At 44.3% G+C, this 21,179-nt stretch overlaps 1 protein-coding gene across 3 annotated transcripts in view; it reads right to left on the bottom strand.

The window, feature by feature from the left end:
• The window catches only part of fars2 (phenylalanyl-tRNA synthetase 2, mitochondrial), a 175,326-nt gene that overhangs the window by 49,786 nt on the left and 104,361 nt on the right, over nucleotides 1-21,179 (bottom strand). For all 3 annotated transcript variants that reach the window (XM_072379016.1, XM_072379017.1, XM_072379018.1), the window contains 2 exons: nucleotides 13,499-13,659; nucleotides 4,018-4,175 (listed from right to left, as the gene is read on the bottom strand). In XM_072379016.1, the coding sequence (XP_072235117.1) occupies nucleotides 4,018-4,175; nucleotides 13,499-13,659 (319 nt within the window). The remainder of the gene's footprint in view (nucleotides 1-4,017; nucleotides 4,176-13,498; nucleotides 13,660-21,179) is intronic.

The raw sequence follows: 21,179 nt of genomic DNA, 5'->3' as shown, positions 1-21,179 counted from the left end.
CTTCTTAAATTTAAACAGATCCGGGGTCAGAAACCGTCACTTTCCTGTTGGAAAACGTACGCCGCGGGGCAGTGAGGTCACTCAGCCCTCCGAAGCCTGTCTCATACATCTGAATAAAACCTCAGAAATTATGTCAAACTGCTTAAAAAGATGGCGTTAAAGGGCACAATGTGCCTCCTTTAAGGGTGAACACTTATCTCAGACTGACCCCAGACCAGCCGCCCGTGTGCTGCAGACGCTGCGACACGGTGACGATCGTCTGGTTCTGCAAAAGTTCATTCCCTGGTTGCTGGAATCTGTGAGCATTCAGCTGTTTTTCACCCCTTTCGGCCCATTAACTAAAACCCAAAAAGTGAACTTGATGGGGAAAGGTCGCCGTTTAAAAGACATTAAAATGCTGAAAGATGAACAGTGTCGGACATTTTTACGCACTGCAGGGTCCTCGCTGCACACACACCAACGCAAGGTCGAACAAGAGTGTGTGTGTGTGTCAAAATGATGTGAAAAAGGAGTTCTCAGCCATAAGGTACCAGCCTCCCACTGCTGCCCTTTACAGACACACACACTGTTGTGCTTCTTAAAAAATGAGATGTCAACTGCAGGCTCTGCAGGCTCAGAGGTGTGCACCAAGGACAGCTGTGTGTGTGTTTCTTTTCATTGTCATTTAGAGCAAACAGGCACTTTTAACCGCACAAACAGGAGTGTGTGTTAATTAAAAGTGATGACTCTGCCGTCAGCTGTTTGCCTTTAGCAGCAAAACATTCAGAGTGACCTTTACTCCTCTCTCCTTCTACTTTCCCTCTCTCTGTACTTCCTGATGTTCTGCGTCTGCATCCCTCGAGTCACTTTGAGACTCAGATCTGGGACGTCCTGGAAGGACTCTCTGGCTCACAGACTGGAAGCAAAGATGGAGACGAAGTAAGTTTCACGCTTTATGATCATCGCCCTCAGTTTGTTTGTTGCAGCTCATGGACCGATAGTTTCTTCCTGTTTCCTTCCACACTTTCTGTGACCTTTAAAGTGTCCTGATCAACAGTTCTGCAGCTTTCTGGAACCTTTAAAGTGTCCTGATCAATAGTTCTGCAGCTTTCTGAAACCTTTAAAGTGTCCTGATCAACAGTTCTGCAGCTTTCTGAAACCTTTAAAGTCTCCTGATCAACAGTTCTGCAGCTTTCTGAAACCTTTAAAGTGTCCTGATCAATAGTTCTGCAGCTTTCTGTGACCTTTAAAGTGTCCTGATCAATAGTTCTGCAGCTTTCTGAAACCTTTAAAGTGTCCTGATCAACAGTTCTGCAGCTTTCTGAAACCTTTAAAGTGTCCTGATCAACAGTTCTGCAGCTTTCTGTAACCTTTAAAGTGTCCTGATCAATAGTTCTGCAGCTTTCTGAAACCTTTAAAGTGTCCTGATCAATAGTTCTGCAGCTTTCTGAAACCTTTAAAGTGTCCTGATCAATAGTTCTGCAGCTTTCTGTGACCTTTAAAGTGTCCTGATCAACAGTTCTGCAGCTTTCTGAAACCTTTAAAGTGTCCTGATCAACAGTTCTGCAGCTTTCTGAAACCTTTAAAGTGTCCTGATCAACAGTTCTGCAGCTTTCTGAAACCTTTAAAGTGTCCTGATCAACAGTTCTGCAGCTTTCTGAAACCTTTAAAGTGTCCTGATCAACAATTCTGCAGCTTTCTGGAACCTTTAAAGTGTCCTGATCAACAGTTCTGCAGCTTTCTGAAACCTTTAAAGTGTCCTGATCAATAGTTCTGCAGCTTTCTGTAACCTTTAAAGTGTCCTGATCAACAGTTCTGCAGCTTTCTGTGACCTTTAAAGTGTCCTGATCAACAGTTCTGCAGCTTTCTGAAACCTTTAAAGTGTCCTGATCAACAGTTCTGCAGCTTTCTGAAACCTTTAAAGTGTCCTGATCAACAATTCTGCAGCTTTCTGAAACCTTTAAAGTGTCCTGATCAACAGTTCTGCAGCTTTCTGAAACCTTTAAAGTGTCCTGATCAACAATTCTGCAGCTTTCTGGAACCTTTAAAGTGTCCTGATCAACAGTTCTGCAGCTTTCTGAAACCTTTAAAGTGTCCTGATCAACAGTTCTGCAGCTTTCTGAAACCTTTAAAGTGTCCTGATCAACAATTCTGCAGCTTTCTGGAACCTTTAAAGTGTCCTGATCAACAGTTCTGCAGCTTTCTGAGACCTTTAAAGTGTCCTGATCAACAGTTCTGCAGCTTTCTGAAACCTTTAAAGTGTCCTGATCAATAGTTCTGCAGCTTTCTGAAACCTTTAAAGTGTCCTGATCAACAGTTCTGCAGCTTTCTGAAACCTTTAAAGTGTCCTGATCAACAGTTCTGCAGCTTTCTGAGACCTTTAAAGTGTCCTGATCAACAGTTCTGCAGCTTTCTGAGACCTTTAAAGTGTCCTGATCAACAGTTCTGCAGCTTTCTGAAACCTTTAAAGTGTCCTGATCAACAGTTCTGCAGCTTTCTGAAACCTTTAAAGTGTCCTGATCAACAATTCTGCAGCTTTCTGGAACCTTTAAAGTGTCCTGATCAACAGTTCTGCAGCTTTCTGAAACCTTTAAAGTGTCCTGATCAACAGTTCTGCAGCTTTCTGAAACCTTTAAAGTGTCCTGATCAACAGTTCAGCAGCTTTCTGAAACCTTTAAAGTGTCCTGATCAACAGTTCAGCAGCTTTCTGAAACCTTTAAAGTGTCCTGATCAACAGTTCTGCAGCTTTCTGAAACCTTTAAAGTGTCCTGATCAACAGTTCAGCAGCTTTCTGAAACCTTTAAAGTGTCCTGATCAACAGTTCTGCAGCTTTCTGAAGCTCTTTCACAGTTTTTCTTTGGACATTTTCTGCTTTTTCCCTCATCTTCAGTCCTTGTTCCTGAGCATTTTCAGTGTTTTTTCTCTGTTTAGCCACTGAACTCTGACCTATGAAGCATTCAGGCAGAAAAAAGGCTCCTAACTCAAGGGATGAACCAGTGTTGTGTCGACACAGAACAGACAACTTAGCAAAGAAGCCATTTTAAACTGGATCTTTAGGCACTTTGTTACCAGCAGCCTGTCACAAAGACACATCATTTGTTCCCATTTCTTTAGCTGCATCTATGAAAAACAGCAAAGAAAACACAGTTTGACAGACAGAAAATAGGATTTCTGCAGCAACAAGGTGATTCCCAAAGAGCTATTAGCTGAAAACTTGGCATATCTCAGCATGGTGTGCAGTGTGTCCTTAAAACATTTGAGGAAACTGGACAAGTGGAGGACAAAAGAAGAAGTGTCAGGCCTAAAAAACTATCTCCAGCAGATGAACAGGATCTGAAAGTGATGTCCTTAAGAAAGAGGAAAAAATCCAGCTGTGACCTGACAGGACCTGAGAGATGCATCTGGACCTTCAGCTGATCCATCTGCTGTCTTTCGAATGAAAATGCAGCAGCTTTGTAAAGGCAGAGCTTTTCGCTGGACGGCATTAGGCTGCACAGGTGTTCCTAATGAAGTGTTTGGGGAGTCTGTGAGGCTTTGATGTCCATCGTCTGGCCACTGATTGACAGGTGGCCCCCGAACTCACACCAGACTTTGACATCTGGAGCTTCTGTTCACAGAATAAACATGTTTGTGGTTGAAGAGTCGCTCTAACAAGACCTTCAAGGGATCGAGTAAGAACTGTTTGCACACTGTAATTGTTGCACGTGTGGGTGAGTTTTCACAGTTTGGTGGTGAAGCAGCGAGGATATGACGCCCATCAACCATACAGGTGAAGCTCTGCTGGTCAGGTTAAAGTTAAAGATTTATAATTTTAACCTTCTCTACTCTGCCGTCACAGCTTCAGCTCATCCTCTCTGCTAAAAGCAGACGTTAAAGTCAGAAAAAATTATGCATACCTGATATATAAGAGTGGATAGGGACCTTTAAGGTTTATAGGACACGAGATTCACGTTTTAAGATGTTTTCCTTGGTGCCGCCCACACATGAGGAGGTCAAACTGAACAAATGTAGGACAAAGATGAGTCTGTGGTTTCTTACTTTGGATGTATGAACTCATCCACCAGTGAGACCTTCTCCACCAGGTCTCCCCCGACAGAGCGAACCAGCTCGTAGAAGTCGTTCTCCGTGAAGCCGTCTTTGGCGTCCGGCAGCCAAAAGGAGATGTCGTTGTGGAGCGGCGGGTACTTACTGAGGGACTGAACAAGCAAACAGGAAAGACACGATTAACCAACACAACACAACGTTACACAGTAAATTCATCAAATAGTCACCTTTTCAGAGTCATATTTAGTCATATACCCATTAAAAAACAGTGCAGCTCAACTTTGAGAGAGAATAAGAACAATCCCAGGTTTCTCTTCAGCGCTGTAGCCAGGCTGAGAAAGAGTCCGAGCTCTGTTGAGCCATGTATTCCTTTACCATGTATTACTTTATTATAACTAGTCATGTTTCTATCCAAAAGTGATTCGAATCATTGGGAAATGGGCATTAAAAGAAATTCGAATCATGTTCATCCGCAGGTTGACATGACAACCAGCCTGTAAACCTTTTACCGGCTCCTCGACCCGGAGTGTATGACCACGGATAAAAGACTTGAATCTTTATTAAGAATCGGGCAAGTGGTATTGGAGCTGTCAGCCCAGTTAGGGTAACCCTAACGCCACAACTTCTTCCTCCGTCCAAACACAAACCTTCCGTTGTCCGCCATGTTTGTTGTCTTGTAAGTGACCCGAAGCAGTTGGGGTGAAAGTGCGCTACGTAAGACTTGATGCGAACATCATGAACTTCATGTTTCCATCCCTTTGGAATCAACCAAAACCCGGTGCTAGCGAGCGTATTTTCATTTGTGTGAATCAGGGGATTTTTATTTAAATTATGGCGTTTCCATCATAATTTTCCGATGCGCATCTAAACAGGCTGATGGAAACGCACCTACTAGAATAAGAACAATCCCAGGTTTCTCTTCAGCGCTGTAGCCAGGCTGACAGCAATGATGATTTCATGAGATTCTTTATCAATAAAATTGTTTCTATCAGAGAGAAGATTAATGGAAACCTTCCCATTATTATCACTGATGTATCATCAAGTAGAGCAGCTTTAGAAGTATCTTTAGAACCTGATTTGTATTTAGACAGCTTCTGTCCAGTTGATCTCTCTGAGCTAACAACAGCAATAGTCTCTTCTAAACCATCAACTTGTATTTTAGACCCAATCCCAACCAGACTGTTCAAGGAGGTTTTCCCCTTGATCAATACTTCCATATTGGATTTGATCAATCTGTCTTTGTTGATAGGATATGTACCTCAGACTTTTAAGGTTGCTGTAATTAAACCTTTACTTAAAAAACCTCTTGATTCAGAAGTGTTGGCTAATTATCGACCTATATCCAATCTCCCTTTTTGTCCAAAGTTCTTGAAAAAATAGTTTCAGTTCAACTTTGTGATCATTTACATAGAAATAATCTGTTTGAAGAGTTTCAGTCAGGATTCAGAGTGCATCATAGCACAGAAACAGCACTGGTGAAAGTTACCAATGATCTCCTGTTAGCTTCTGATAGCGGACTTGTTTCTGTGCTTGTCCTGTTGGATCTCAGTGCTGCATTTGATACGATCGATCACAGCATTCTGTTACAGAGACTTGAACATGTTATTGGGATTAAAGGAACTGCATTAGGCTGGTTTAAGTCATATTTATCTGATAGATTCCAGTTTGTTCTTGTAAATGAAGAATCTTCCTCACACATTGGAGTAAGTCATGGAGTTCCTCAGGGTTCTGTGCTTGGACCGATTCTTTTTACTTTGTACATGCTTCCATTAGGTAACATTATCAGACAGGATGGCATAAATTTCCATTGTTATGCTGATGATACTCAGCTGTATTTATCTCAGAACTTCCTGCTTCTAAATTCAGACAAAACTGAAGTTGTTCTCTTTGGACCTGAGCGCTTCAGGGAGAAACTGTCTTGTTATATAGTTACTCTAGATGGTATTTCCTTGGCTTCTACTTCTACAGTGAGGGACCTTGGAGTTATTTCTGACCAGGATCTGTCCTCTGACGCACATACAAAACAGGTTTCTGCCTTCTTTCACCTTCGTAATATTGTTAAAATCACTTTGCTCTCAGGCTGCAGGTTTCCTTGTGGTTCCCAGAGTTTCTAAAAGCAGAATGGGAGGCAGAGCCTTCAGTTATCAGGCCCCTAAAAGCAGAATGGGAGGCAGAGCCTTCAGTTATCAGGCCCCTAAAAGCAGAATGGGAGGCAGAGCCTTCAGTTATCAGGCCCCTAAAAGCAGAATGGGAGGCAGAGCCTTCAGTTATCAGGCCCCTAAAAGCAGAATGGGAGGCAGAGCCTTCAGTTATCAGGCCCCTAAAAGCAGAATGGGAGGCAGAGCCTTCAGTTATCAGGCCCCTAAAAGCAGAATGGGAGGCAGAGCCTTCAGTTATCAGGCCCCTAAAAGCAGAATGGGAGGCAGAGCCTTCAGTTATCAGGCCCCTCTCTGTGGAACCAGCTGCCAGTTTGGCTTCAGGAAGCAGACACCCTCTCTACCTTTAAGATCAGGCTGAAACTTTCCTTCCTGATAAAGCTTATAGTTAGGGATGGCTCAGGTGAGCCTGAAACATCCCATAGTTCTGCTGCTATAGGCCCAGCCTGCTGGGGGAGCTCCCATGATGCACCTCTCCTCCCTCCATGTACAGATGACATCATTGCTGTCATTAACTTGTGTTTCTCATGTTCATGAGCGGTTGGTTGGTGCTCATCTGGGCTTCTAAATGACTGATCCAAGCACGGTTCATGGTTAACTTGGGTTGGTCTTCATCTGGTCCAGTGTTGCATTAAAGTCACGCTTTGTTTTATTCATGACTTGCGTATCTCTGGATAATTTTCAATATTACTGATCTGTAGTCACCACAAAGAATACAAACACATTTATTCCTCAGATATAATAGTTTATAGTCTGAGTTATTCTCTGCTGCTCACACAGATTTAAAAGGACCAGGATTTATCAGCTGTGAGGAGTTGAACATTAGGTCACTTTGACTCATTAAAATGTCTCCCAAAACCAAATCAACCAACTAAGAAACTGGAACAGTCTGGATAATCAATGCATCAGCTGCCATAAAGGACAAATTAATGACACATACAAGCGGACGGCTGCAGAGTGAAGCAGAAGAAAATTAAAGGGAGGGTTATATATCAAGGTTACGGTAAGAATAAAAGAACAGGCCAAGCACAAAGAATACGAGATGAGATGTGAGAAAGAAAAGTGAGATGAGGAAGGAAGAGGACAAAGTGTAGCAGAGAGTAAATCACAAAGACATAAACACATTAAAACTTTATCAGCGTGATAGAATAATCCGATGTTTTATGCAGTGACAGACTGAGAAGGAGATTTCTATCATCTGTCACTTGTTTATTACACTGGGAATAAGTCAATACACAGAGAGGCAGAGCAAGCTGCTTCTTTGTTTGCTCCCGGTCGCTGTTTTCAGTGGATTCCCTCCATCTTAAAGCAGCTTATTGGTGCATTTCAAGCAGAATTTTATCTTCAGGACAAAAGTAAACAGCAGCTGACCTCAAAGAATGACCTCAAGAAGGTGTTCTAACTCAGTGTTGGTCTGATGGGCCGATAGATATATATCAGGACGTAATAAGAAAGAAAACACACTTAAAATTAGGTAGTTGTGTGAGACAAAGTAAGTGAACCCTTCCTGCTTCCACAGTAAGTAGCAGCCAGGAGCTGCTGATCAATGCTCTGATTAACTGATCCTCAGTCAGTGTGAGCAGCTCTATAAAAGCAGGAGTTCTGTCAGTTTAACACGATGCCAAGGAGGAAAGACACCAGCAATGATCTCAGAGAAGCAGCTGCTGCTGCCCATCAGTCTGGGAAGGGTTATAAGGCCATTTCCAGACTATCTGGAGTCCATCATTCTACAGAGAGAAAGATTATTCACAAGTGGAAAACATTCAGGACAGCTGTCAATCTTCCCAGGAGTGGACGTCCCAGCAAGTTCACCCCAAGGTGAAGAAGCCCAGAGCTACATCTCAGACTCTACAGGCCTCAGTTAGCATGCTAAAGGTTAAAGGTCACCCCAAGGTGAAGAAGCCCAGAGCTACATCTCAGACTCTCCAGGCCTCAGTTAGCATGTTAAAGGTTAAAGGTCACCCCAAGGTGAAAAAGCCCAGAGCTACATCTCAGACTCTACAGGCCTCAGTTAGCATGTTAAAGGTTAAAGGTCACCCCAAGGTGAAGAAGCCCAGAGCTACATCTCAGACTCTACAGGCCTCAGTTAGCATGTTAAAGGTTAAAGGTCACCCCAAGGTGAAGAAGCCCAGAGCTACATCTCAGACTCTACAGGCCTCAGTTAGCATGTTAAAGGTTAAAGGTCACCCCAAGGTGAAGAAGCCCAGAGCTACATCTCAGACTCTACAGGCCTCAGTTAGCATGTTAAAGGTTAAAGGTCACCCCAAGGTGAAAAAGCCCAGAGCTACATCTCAGACTCTACAGGCCTCAGTTAGCATGTTAAAGGTTAAAGGTCACCCCAAGGTGAAAAAGCCCAGAGCTACATCTCAGACTCTACAGGCCTCAGTTAGCATGTTAAAGGTCAAAGGTCACCCCAAGGGGAAAAAGCCCAGAGCTACATCTCAGACTCTACAGGCCTCAGTTAGCATGTTAAAGGTTAAAGGTCACCCCAAGGTGAAAAAGCCCAGAGCTACATCTCAGACTCTACAGGCCTTAGTTAGCATGTTAAAGGTTAAAGTTCACCCCAAGGTGAAAAAGCCCAGAGCTACATCTCAGACTCTACAGGCCTCAGTTAGCATGTTAAAGGTCAAAGTTCACCCCAAGGTGAAAAAGCCCAGAGCTACATCTCAGACTCTACAGGCCTCAGTTAGCATGCTAAAGGTCAAAGGTCACCCCAAGGTGAAAAAGCCCAGAGCTACATCTCAGACTCTACAGGCCTCAGTTAGCATGTTAAAGGTTAAAGGTCACCCCAAGGTGAAAAAGCCCAGAGCTACATCTCAGACTCTACAGGCCTCAGTTAGCATGTTAAAGGTTAAAGTTCACCCCCAGGAAGTGTCATTAAAAGGAAGCTGGTGGAACACAAACAGTGTGTTGGTCAGTGAAGTCACTGAAAATCATTCCTTTAACCTTTATTCAGATGTTTCTGTTCGATAAAGTTTAGCTTTAAGTTTTTATTGCATTTTACAACCCTTAAATCTTTAGTTGTTACATTTCAGGACAAAAGCTAAATAAATAGCTTTATGTATTTAAATCATCGATAAATAAACTCATTCGAACCCAACAAACGGGCAGAGAAACATGAGCAGGAACAAAATAAGTCTAAACTTCATCTGTTTTTGCTTCACATTGAATCGAACACTTTGTGTTAGTTCAGCTAATTAAAGCCTGACACCAACTACAGACCTGATCAGGAGAAACTTCTCTTATTTCAAACATCAGTTGCTTAAATTTTCTTTAACTTACCTAAAAAAAACAACGTGAATCAGCTGTGACGTCATGGTAAAAGTCATGTCATACGAGGTGCTTTTTTGTCTTTCTTCCTAATCTAAACTCCTACAAAACAACAAAAACATGCTAACATGGTTTAAGATGCTGTAAGGAATGCTTCCTTTTTCATTTCTACCCACTGGAAATCAGATAATCTTCTATTCACTTCTTGCATGCCACCATAAAGGCCGATTGAGTTATTTAACTGGTTATTTTGGTAGGTACAGGCTGGAGAATAGTTGTATTTTATGCAGATGTTGTCACTCGGATGTGTTTACGTGTTGGTGGGCGGATGGAGGGGTTCACGTACTCCGATTCCCCTGCAGACGCAGTGAGCTGCTTCACCGTTACGCTGTTGTGGCGCTGGATGTGTGCACGCTGTTTCCTGTCTGGCACCTGGCGGTCACAGCTGATTACCTGAGGTTTAAGGGGGTGAAGTGGAAAGTCTTGGCCCAGGAGAGGTGCACTGACCCAGGGCAGGAGATGAGCCGTGCTTCCCCGGAGGAACCGGGTTCATCAGTAAAACTGAGAGGGCTGTGAGGTGGGCAGCGGCAGGAGAACAGGGCCCGTCTTTAACCTCCATCCCTCCACAGCTTTATCTTCACATCATCATCATGAGTTTATTACTGCCTACTGGCTTCATTACATCTTACTCTCCTGGGGGTTCGTCTCTTTGCCTCTTTCTCATCTTTACTTCCCACTTCCTGTCAGAATCCTTCCTTCTTTTAGCATCAGGCTCTATTTCTTCTCCCCTTGTCATTCCTCTTTATTCTTTCCTTCCTTTCCCCTCTTTATTCTTTCCTTCTCCACTTACTTTTTATCAATAACCTCCCTTTTGGTTCCACTTATCTTCCTCTTTTGATGATTCTTTCAGTATCTCTTTCAGTATCTCTTTATCCAGCCTGCAACACGGTAATTCTTATCTTTTGAGCACCCCTTCTTTCTTATAACCTCCTTAATTCTGCAAACCTTTTTTGCCATTGTCACAGTTTAGGTTTTCTCTGTCACAGTTTGTTTTATTAGTCTTGTTTTCAGGTTATGTTCTGGTCATGTTTTATCCACCTACTTTCACTCACTCCATTGTTCACAGCTGCACCTCCTTCCCTAATCACTCCCTCCACAGTATTTAGTCTCCTGGTTTCCTTTCACCCAGAATCCTCACCAACCCTTCATGCTACAGCCATTGAAAGATAACTCTGGTTTCCTGCCTCATAGCCATCGTATTTATTCATAGCCTTGTTTTGTTTTTCATAGTCTTGGTTTTAAGTTTAAGTATCTTTGAATCCGGCTTTCTGTTCTTGCCTTTTGCTCCCTGTTTTTTTTGGAATAAACCTTTTTTGTGAACTTAAAGAACAGCTTCTGGGTCCTACCTTCCACTGATCCTGACAGCCATCAGTGTTTACTTGTCTCTCCTCTTTCTTACCCATTTCCCCCTCAGTCATTCCATCCTTCCTCTTTGAATCCATCTTCTTCCTCAACACTTTACTCCCTCCATCCTCCCTTCTCCTCTCTGCCCTCCAACAGTCACATGAAATGTTCTTCATCAGAGAAGACGAGTCGACAAAAAGCACCTTAGCGGGGACAGAGTAACCGCTGCGTGAACTCGGACCGCCACGCCGCCAGCGTTTGATTGGGTGTGCGTGATGATGGCGGCGGGGCGGGGGGGGGGTTCAGGGGAAGTGACTGGCACCAGCTGATCTGAGCCCCCACTGTCAAAATGTTTTATACATGAGGTCAAGAGGCGAAAACACACAGAAGCAGACACACGGGAAGGATCAGAAGGTGGAGGGTAAAAGTAAATGAATAAAGCAGTGACAGATGGAGGGATGGGAGCTCGGCTTTGGGGTTGCTTGGTTGGTAAAAATGTGGTTAACTGTTAAAGCAACCAGTCGACTGTTGGTTGGTTGAATTGGTAATCTGTGAATGTGAGGCTGGTTGGGCTGGCAGGTGGCTTGTTTATTGGTTAGATGAATAAGTAGAGAGGTGAGTTACTGGTTGAACAAACAAGTAAATTATTGTTTACTCTAGTAGAGTGGTTGGTTAGTATGTCGAATATTAGCTGGTGCAGGTGGTAGATGAATGGCTGGATATAAGAATCGTTGACTGTTTGGACAGGTTAGTGGGTAATTAGACATGTAGGTTAATTGGGAGTTAGTTGGCTGGTTTGTTAGGTGGGTAAGTAGTTACCCAACGGACTGGTTGTTGTATAGATTAAATGGTAGCCGACTGGTTGGAAGGGTAAGTAGGACGTTTGTTGGTGTGCTAATCAGGCAGGCTGGTGGGTTATGGGTATATTGGTTAAATAGGGGAAGATGGTAGTTTGTGTGATGGGTTTGATAGCAGATAGCTGGTTTGTTGATTGAGTTATTTGTAGAAGTGACGGTTTGTTGGCTGGATTGGAGGGTAGCTGATTGTAGCTCACTGATTGGACAGGTGAGTAGGTCGTGTAGAAAGTTACTGGTGAATAAGAAAGTAAGTGATTGTCAGGTTACATAATGGATTTTTTGGGTGGTTTGTTTGTTCATCAGGTATTTAAATAGAGGTGTTGCTAATTTTGCACGAGGAATGGTTGTTACCATTGGTCAGCTGCTTGTGGGCTGCATGAGAGAAGCTGATTGGTTGTTGGTATGTTTGTTGGGGAGGCTGGCAGGTTGGTGGCGGTGGTAGAGCAGGTAGATCAGACTAAAGAGTATCTCTGTTAGATGGTTTACTATCAGATGAGATTATCAGATTATAAAGCAATGCATTGCTGGTGGGACTAGAAGTTATTCCTGTTTGTAGTTTTCTATCACTACAGTAAGGGGGTTCTATGGGGGTCCTAATGGAGTCTTAATGGGGTTTTAAGGGGGTTCTGAGGGGCTCCTAAGGGGGTCCTAATAGGGTTGTAAGGGGGTTGTAAGGGGGTCCTAATAGGGTTCTAAGGGGGTCCTAATGGAGTCTTAATGGGGTTCTAAAGGGGTCCTAATAGGGTTGTAAGGGGGTTCTAAGGGGGTCCTAATGGAGTCTTAATGGGGTTTTAAGGGGGTTCTGAGGGGCTCCTAAGGGGGTCCTAATAGGGTTGTAAGGGGGTTGTAAGGGGGTCCTAATAGGGTTCTAAGGGGGTCCTAATGGAGTCTTAATGGGGTTCTAAAGGGGTCCTAATAGGGTTGTAAGGAGGTTCTAAGGGGGTCCTAATGGAGTCTTAATGGGGTTCTAAAGGGGTCCTAATAGGGTTGTAAGGGGGTTCTAAGGGGGTCCTAAGGGGGTTGTAAGGAGGTTCTAAGGGGGTCCTAATAGGGTTGTAAGGGGGTTCTAAGGGAGTTCTAATAGGGTTGTAAGGGGGTCCTAATAGGGTTGTAAGGAGGTTCTAAGGGGGTCCTAATAGGGTTCTAAGGGGGTTCTAAGGGGGTTGTAAGGGGGTTGTAAGGAGGTTCTAAGGGGGTCCTAATAGGGTTGTAAGGGGGTCCTAAGGGGCTTCTAATGGGGTCTTAATGGGGTTCTAAGGGGCTTCTAAGGGGGTTGTAAGGAGGTTCTAAGGGGGTCCTAATAGGGTTGTAATGGGGTCTTAATGGGGTTCTAAGGTTTGTAGTTTTCTATCACTACTGTGATGTCATCAGGAAGGAGGAGCTAGGAATCAACGCAGTGGGACAACAAGAGAAACTGTTCTGTCTTCACTATATTTACAGTTTCAGTGGTTCTACTGCTGCAGCAGGGTGAAAAGATTCTCCAGTACACAGTGATTTGTGTTTTTAGCAGAGGTCAGGGCCCCGGAGAGATTCAGCAGATCATGCTGCTGACTCACCAAAACACCAACAGTGTCACATTCACTCTGAATGTCGTCTCAGAGCTGAACAATAAAAAGCTACAGGAAAAACAAGCTGCTTTGCAGATTTAACCTTCTGAAATAACTGAGCTGCTATGAGGAATTTGTTTTTTGATGGATGAATGACGGCTGATTGTTCGAACAACGTTATCAGTGACACATTGCTGCTAGCGGCTGGTTTTGGCCACTGATCGGGTGTTCGGGTCAGTACCTGGAAGCAGATGGGCTGCTGGATGTCCTGCACTCTGAACTGCTTGAGGAAGCGTTCGTCCTGACTCCAGAACAGCCGGATGTCCGGGATGCTGTACAGGATCATGGCCAGTCTCTCCAGGCCTAGACCGAACGCCCAGCCCAGCTTGTTAGCTGCTCCCACTGTGAAAACAACAGCAAAATATCAAGAGGCAAGCTAACGCAAGCTAACAAATCACGTTAACATTTACCACCTAAAAACCTGGATAAAGACCAAAAACAACAAGAGGCTAAACTAAAACATCGTAGGTGACATTTCAAAATGAAAATGACATCATGAAAGTGTAATGCATAAAAAGTAATTCATGATATACATGACAGCAGCTGTAAAACATCTCTTTACTTCCATCCACTTTACCCAACAACGCTGGCAACAGGTCTATATAACTTAACTGTCCACCTCCGACACACAACTCACAACTTGATACGTTATTGATCCAAGAAAAGAACTTTCCTTGGCTTTCTGTTTCTGTGTGAGCAGAAGAGAGTGAAAACAGCTGGATTAGGAATGATGCTGCTTCTGGGCACTGGAGCCTGAGGCAGAGTTTTGTTGTGTGAACCGAGCCACATGCAAACAACAGTGGCTTCAGGTCAGTCTGCTGCAAAAATAAGACTTTACAACACGTCTGAACCTCCCTCTGGTGTATTCTGAGTTTCAATGTCTCAAAATGTGCATTAACAATGAAAAGTCTAATAGTCTAATGCTATTTTTGTTTTAAGTTCTTTTATTTTGAAAGGGGGCGGAAGTTTATTTTGTTGATCCTGTGTTGGATTTCCTGTTCTGGTACAATCTGCTCTGTTGAGCAGCGGCTCCGTCAAAAGTAGAAGTCCAACGTAAAGATAAGGAGAGCCGCTGCTGAGACGGCGGCGCAGCCGTTATGTTCCCATGGTAACACACGCAAGCGCGCCCGGTGGGTCACTCTCATTGGCTAGAGTGTTAGCAGGCAAGGGCGTAACCATGGTTTAGACATTGGGGGGCTCCAAGAAAAACAAAATTGTTGAGTGCATTATCTACAATTCTTTATTTATATATGAAAAATTGGACATTTAGAACATAGTTTAGAGGACTACATTGACCATGTAAGTTCACATCTAAAGGAATAGTGTAATTTCTCCGAGACAGTGACTGCCCCCCCACATTGTTTTGGTTAGTTGCTTACTGTTTACTGACCTTAAACACACCTACCAATTACAATTCTGCTCTTCCAGTAGTTCTGCAGCAAATAGGACAGCTTCCAATGGAAAACGACCAAATACCCAAAGCATGTTTATGGAAATATTTTAATAACTAATGATGTAACAAAGTACAGACTTTTCCTTTAACAACAAATGTGCTGAGGACTTTTAAGTCAAGGTTCATTTCTATTGTCTCAAAATGTGCTTTAACAATGAAAAGTCTAATAGTCTAATGTTATTTTTGTTTTAAGTTCTTTTATTTTGAAAGGGGGCGGAAGTTTATTTTGTTGATCCTGTGTTGGATTTCCTGTTCTGGTACAATCTGCTCTGTTGAGCAGCGGCTCCGTCAAAAGTAGAAGTCCAACGTAAAGATAAGGAGAGCCGCTGCTGAGACCGCGGCGCAGCCGTTACGTTCCCATGGTAACACTGTTGAGTTTGGCGCGGTTGAGCCGCTGCTGAGACGGCGGCGCGCCCGGTGGGTCGCTCTCATTGGCTGTTAGCATCAACAACGGCGACCGCGGCGCAGCCGTTACGTTCCCATGGTAACACACGTAAATAAACTGAAAATAAATAAGACATAACAAGAGACCGACCCCTTGACGGGGTTCATAAAAGGAGAACATGCATTTTACATGTTTTCTTCTGTATATTGGGGGGGGACAGGTTGGTATTTTCTCAATATTGGGGGGGACACGACCCCCCTAAAGAAGGCGTGGTTACGCCATAGGTTTCAGGTGTTAAAGAACTTATTTCATCTTCTTCGCCGTACGTCTCAACAGGGGAAAAATAAAGAAACAAAATCAGATTCAAGTTATTTTAAATGTCATAAACAGACGGAATCGTCTGCAGACACTGAGGTAAAAACCCGTTTAAACTCCAGTTTAAAGCTCTTCAGTTGCTGCTGTCAATCACTCTGCTGGAGACGGGTGACAGTCTTCAAACGCCGGTTTTCTCCTTTCAGAACAAAACTCTTCTGCTTTGAGGCGGGTCAAAGCAAAGGGCAAACAGTGGAATAAAGGATTATGGGTAAATCCGAGGATTTGAGGCCTGGGAACCAGATGAGAGGGAGGCGGTTTCTCTCTCTGGGACGGAGACTAATTGAGACAAACCTTTTTCCCCCCAGAATCTGAGATCCATCTCAGTTGTGATCCTCAGTTTAAGAAACAAAACGGAGAAGAGAGACGAACACATGATTTAATCATGAGGAGAAGTCGATTCATTCAACAGGCGAATCCTCAGAGACCAGAACGGTCCTGAATCCTCTGAGATGATGTTTTCATATGAGACCTGCAGCAGCTTTTATCTGCTCCAGGGTCCTAAAGGTTAAACATTTGAACCCAAACTCTGTGTGTAGCTGCATCAAAAACAGCAAAGAAAACACAGTTTGACAGACAGAAAATAGGATTTCTGCAGCAACAAGGTGATTCCCAAAGAGCTATTAGCTGAAAACTTGGCATATCTCAGCATGGTGTGCAGTGTGTCCTTAAAACATTTGAGGAAACTGGACAAGTGGAGGACAAAAGAAGAAGTGTCAGGCCTAAAAAACTATCTCCAGCAGATGAACAGGATCTGAAAGTGATGTCCTTAAGAAAGAGGAAAAAATCCAGCTGTGACCTGACAGGACCTGAGAGATGCATCTGGACCTTCAGCTGATCCATCTACTGTTGGCCCAAGCCTCATCAGAAATGGTCTCCATGGAAGGGTGGCTGTCAAGAAGCCGTTCTTAAGGAAGGGAAACAGGGAGAAAAGGCTGAGCTGTGCCAAATGACACAAGAAGTGGACTGAAAATCAGTGGCAACAGGTCTTATGGAGGGATGAATCCTCCCCAGAGCCCGGACCTCAACATTATTGAAGCAGTGTGGGATCATCTGACAGAGAACGGAACAAAAGGCAGCCCACATCCAAAGAAGAGCTTTGGGATGTCCTTCAAGAAGCCTGGAGAACTATTCCTGAAGACTCCTTAAAGAAATGACAGAAAGCTTGTCTCAGAGGGTTCAGGCTGTGTTGGAGAATAAAGGAGCTCAGACCAGAGATTCACTTTAAAGCTGCTGAGAACTGATAAAAACTCTGTTTCTGCCTCAGAGTCCAATCAACTCTCACTTAGGTCCAACTCTCCGTCTTTTCCTTCATTTGCTGCTTCTCAACATTTCTTTCCAGCCGCCTTCCTGTGGTTCCTCCGCTGTGGATCACCTTTCCAACCAGGTGAGAACGGGATGGTTGGCAGTCTGAACAGACTTCAGGTCTTGTTATCCATCTGGAAAACAAAGCTCCTCAGAGAGTCACTGGAAGATCATCTTCATCCATAAATCTGCAGAAATAATGAGTTGTGAGCCGCAGCCGCAGGCTGTTGTTGGGCTCTCTGACTCGTACTCTGAGGTCAGCTGCTGGGTGAGGCGTGGGCGGAGAGGCTGGCTGTGGAATCTGGACATTTCTCTGAGTATCTGTGGGGGGGTTTAATGGCTCTGAGCTGATGGCCTCAGAGGAAGAAGCACCTGCTCTGATGGGAAATGCTGCTGCTGATTATGATCATGTGTGAGCTGCCCGCCACCTGGAAGACGTGCACACACACGTACGTGCACACACACGCCCGTGCACACACACGACCGTGCACACACACACTTCCTTTTGTCGTCGGACTCGATCCAATCAGCAGCCGCAGAAAGTGGTTTCTATGCTAATGAGCTAACGGGGTCGGAGGTCGCAGGAGAAGAAGAAACACGCTGGAATAAATCTGCACTTCATCATAATGTACAGTCAGCCTCCTCCTCCTCTTCTTCCTTTTATTATTCCTCCTCCTGCTTTCTTCTTCCTCCTCTTTTTCTTCTTCTTCCTTTTATTATTCCTCCTTTTCTTCCTCCTCCTTTTCTTCTTCCTCCTCTTTTTCTTCTTCCTCCTCCTTTCCTTCCTCCTCCTCCTTTTCTTCTTCTTCCTCCTTTCCTTCCTCCTCCTCCTTTCCTTCCTCCTCCTCCTTTACTTCTTCCTCCTCCTTTTCTTCTTCTTCCTCCTTTTCTTCTTCTTCCTCCTTTTCTTCCTCCTCCTCCTCTTCATCGAGCCATTTTCTCCTTCTTGTTTCGCTTCTTTTCTTAAACTCATTCAGCTTTTCCTCTCCTTATTTTTCACTCCTTCATTTTTCTTCCAGGTTTGATTCTAACAGAGAATAAATTGTGTTTGGAGCTGTGGCCATGAGCTGAGTTTCAGCTCACAGCTCGTTCATGTTGAGGAAAAGGCCCGTCGACCTCCTCTGTTTGACCTGGTTTCATGCAGTTTGAAACCTCCTCCAGTCCATCTACTCCTGCTCAGAACCACGCTGCAGACGGTGCATCTGGGCCCTCATTGGCTGGTTTCAGCAGGAAGTCGGAGGCAGTGATTGGCTGCAGATTAACCAGGTATTTATTCACTTAGCTGTTAGCTACCAGACCTAAACTCTACCATATCACAGGGTAGTCTGACCCATCAGAACACTCCATTTAAAGCCTTCGACTCTTTTAGCCTGAACGTCCCAGAGAAGGAGACAACAGAACAAACGTTAAGTCACTTCAGGCAAAGCAGTTCTTTATCCTTCACTTCTTTCACAGGACAACAAGTGCATCATCTGCAGAAAGATGTAACCCGGAGGTTCCCAAAGGTTCCCTGTGAGGGGAAAGTTCTGCAGGGACCGGATATCCTGCTAAAGCAGCTGTGGTACCAGCATGGTCAAACTGCCACGATCCCTCAGGAACGCTGAAGTTCTGCTCCACTGTTGGACTCTCAGGCAGGAAACCTCTGTGCCGAGGTTCTGTTGGAGCAACACCAGTAAACCTGCCCCCCCCCTGCAGCTGGAACATCACATCAGCAATAAAACCCACATTATTGGAGGCAAACAGCTTCTTCTGTGTTTCCACTTCTCACAAACTATTGAGAAACAGGTTAATAAATGTAAGTAAGTGCACCCCCTGCAGTGTTCCTGCCTCAGTGGACCCCCTCAGGTTCTTTGACCCGTTTCTTTCCAAGCTAAAGGTGTATCTTCTGTAAGAGGAGGAGCAGTTTGAGTGAGCCGCTGCCTTCCTTCACCTCCTCACTCATCTGTACCGTGAGATCCTCCCTCCTCCTGTCTGCTTCCACCTCCTTCATCACTTTCCGTCTGCTGCCCTCATCCGTCTCCATTCCCTCCTAATTATATTTGCCATGAATATATTTATGACCGCATTATTAGAGAGCGTGCGCCGGCGGTTGTGGTTTTAAGCTGCCGGATCGTGATGAAGTGCAATGATTACACGGGCCGCCGTGACAGAAAACACTTCTTGTAATTAGGCAGGGCGACTATAGGAGACCTTTAAAGGAATCGTAACTTAAAACCAAGCAATTAAAGGAGGCTGTAACGTTTTATGGGTGAAGGAGGATTCCTCACCACCTGTGAGGAGGAATCCAGCTAAGAATGGATGCTGGTGAGCCAAACAAACAGCCTCTGAGCTGCAGCTGGGCGGGAAGGTCACAGCAAACCTACCAGGACATTTTAAACTTTGTAGATTCACCTCCCACTTTTACACCATGTCCAGCAGAGAAAGTTTCAAATGATGAATTTCTGTTGCTCGACTCCTTCGTTTGTCACTGCCTCCGGTTTCTGGAACTGCTGACAAACGACTTATTAAGACTATTCAAGGTCTTCTTGTGCAGATTTGCATAATACTTTTTACTGCTCAGAGTATCCAAGAAAGTAATTATACTGAAACTTTCACCACCACCAGGAGCACGGAGAGTTTAAAAAGTGCTGACTGTCGGTTCTGGAGATGAACGAGAATCTTTCTGATTAATAACCACTTCATTCATACTTCATTCGTCATGTTGTAGTGAGGAGCTCAACTATTACGAGTTATTCTACTTAGTGGGATAAAAACTACATGCTGCAAACAAAGTGCACCCCCCCTCAGTTCTAAGGTTTAACATAATAAGATGAAACGTTCCCCAGCAGGTGTTAGAATGAGAAGAAGCTTTCACATCTGACTCTAGAATACTTTGGTATCCAGAGGAGTTCATGGTGGACTCAATGCCTGCAAGGTGCCCAGGTCCTGTGGCTGCAGAACCAGCCCAGATCATCAGCCCTCCACCACCGTGCTTGACAGCTGGTATGAGGTGTTTGTGCTGATCTGCTGTGTTTGGTTTCCTCCAAACGTGCTGCTGTGCATTAGGACCAAACATCTCCACTTTGCTCTGGTCTGTCCAAAGGACATTGTTCCAGAAGTCTTGAGCTTTGTTCAGATGCAGCTTTGCAAACCTAAGCTGTGCTGCCATGTTCTTTTTAGAGAGAAGAGGCTTTCTCCTGCAGCCCTTCCAAACAAGCCATCCTTGTTCAGTCTTTTCCTAACTGGGCTGTCATGACCTTTGACCTTTAACATGCTAACTGAGCTAATTTAGACTTATTTTGTTCCTGCTCATGTTTCTCTGCCCGTTTCTTGGGTTCGAATGATACCGTACGCAGTTTATTTATCGATGATTTAAATACATAAAGCATTTTATTTAGCTTTTGTCCTGAAATGTAACAACTAAAGATTTAAGGGTTGTAAAATGCAATAAAAACTTAAAGCTAAACTTTATCGAACAGAAACATCTGAATAAAGGTTAAAGGAATGATTTTCAGTGACTTCACTGACCAACACACTGTTTGTGTTCCACCAGCTTCCTTTTAATGACGCTTCCTGGGGGTGACCTTTAACCTTTAACATGCTAACTGAGGCCTGTAGAGTCTGAGATGTAGCTCTGGGCTTTTTCACCTTGGGGTGACCTTTAACCTTTAACATGCTAACTGAGGCCTGCAGAGTCTGAGATGTAGCTCTGGGCTTTTTCACCTTGGGGTGACCTTTAACCTTTAGCATGCTAACTGAGGCCTGTAGAGTCTGAGATGTAGCTCTGGGCTTCTTCACCTTGGGGTGACCTTTAACCTTTAGCATGCTAACTGAGGCCTGTAGAGTCTGAGATGTATGAACTTTAACCTTTAACATGCTAACTGAGGCCTGTAGAGTCTGAGATGTAGCTCTGGGCTTCTTCACCTTGGGGTGACCTTTAACCTTTAGCATGCTAACTGAGGCCTGTAGAGTCTGAGATGTAGCTCTGGGCTTCTTCACCTTGGGGTGACCTTGCTGGGACGTCCACTCCTGGGAAGATTGACAGCTGTCCTGAATGTTTTCCACTTGTGAATAATCTTTCTCTCTGTAGAATGATGGACTCCAGATAGTCTGGAAATGGCCTTATAACCCTTCCCAGACTGATGGGCAGCAGCAGCTGCTTCTCTGAGATCATTGCTGGTGTCTTTCCTCCTTGGCATTGTGTTAAACTGACAGAACTCCTGTTTTTATAGAGCTGCTCACACTGACTGAGGATCAGTTAATCAGAGCATTGATCAGCAGCTCCTGGCTGCTTCTTACCCTCTGAGTTCCTGTATTAAAGAGGATGTGCTTTATTCTGTCTTTCTGCATCAACATTTGGGCTGCAGA

Source organism: Leuresthes tenuis, unplaced genomic scaffold (assembly GCF_036924035.1).
Source record: "Leuresthes tenuis unplaced genomic scaffold, fLeuTen1.0.hap1 SCAF_24, whole genome shotgun sequence".
NCBI lineage: Eukaryota > Metazoa > Chordata > Actinopteri > Atheriniformes > Atherinopsidae > Leuresthes > Leuresthes tenuis.
The sequence above is the reverse complement of the archived record's forward strand: the minus strand, read 5'-3'. Positions and strand labels throughout refer to the sequence as shown.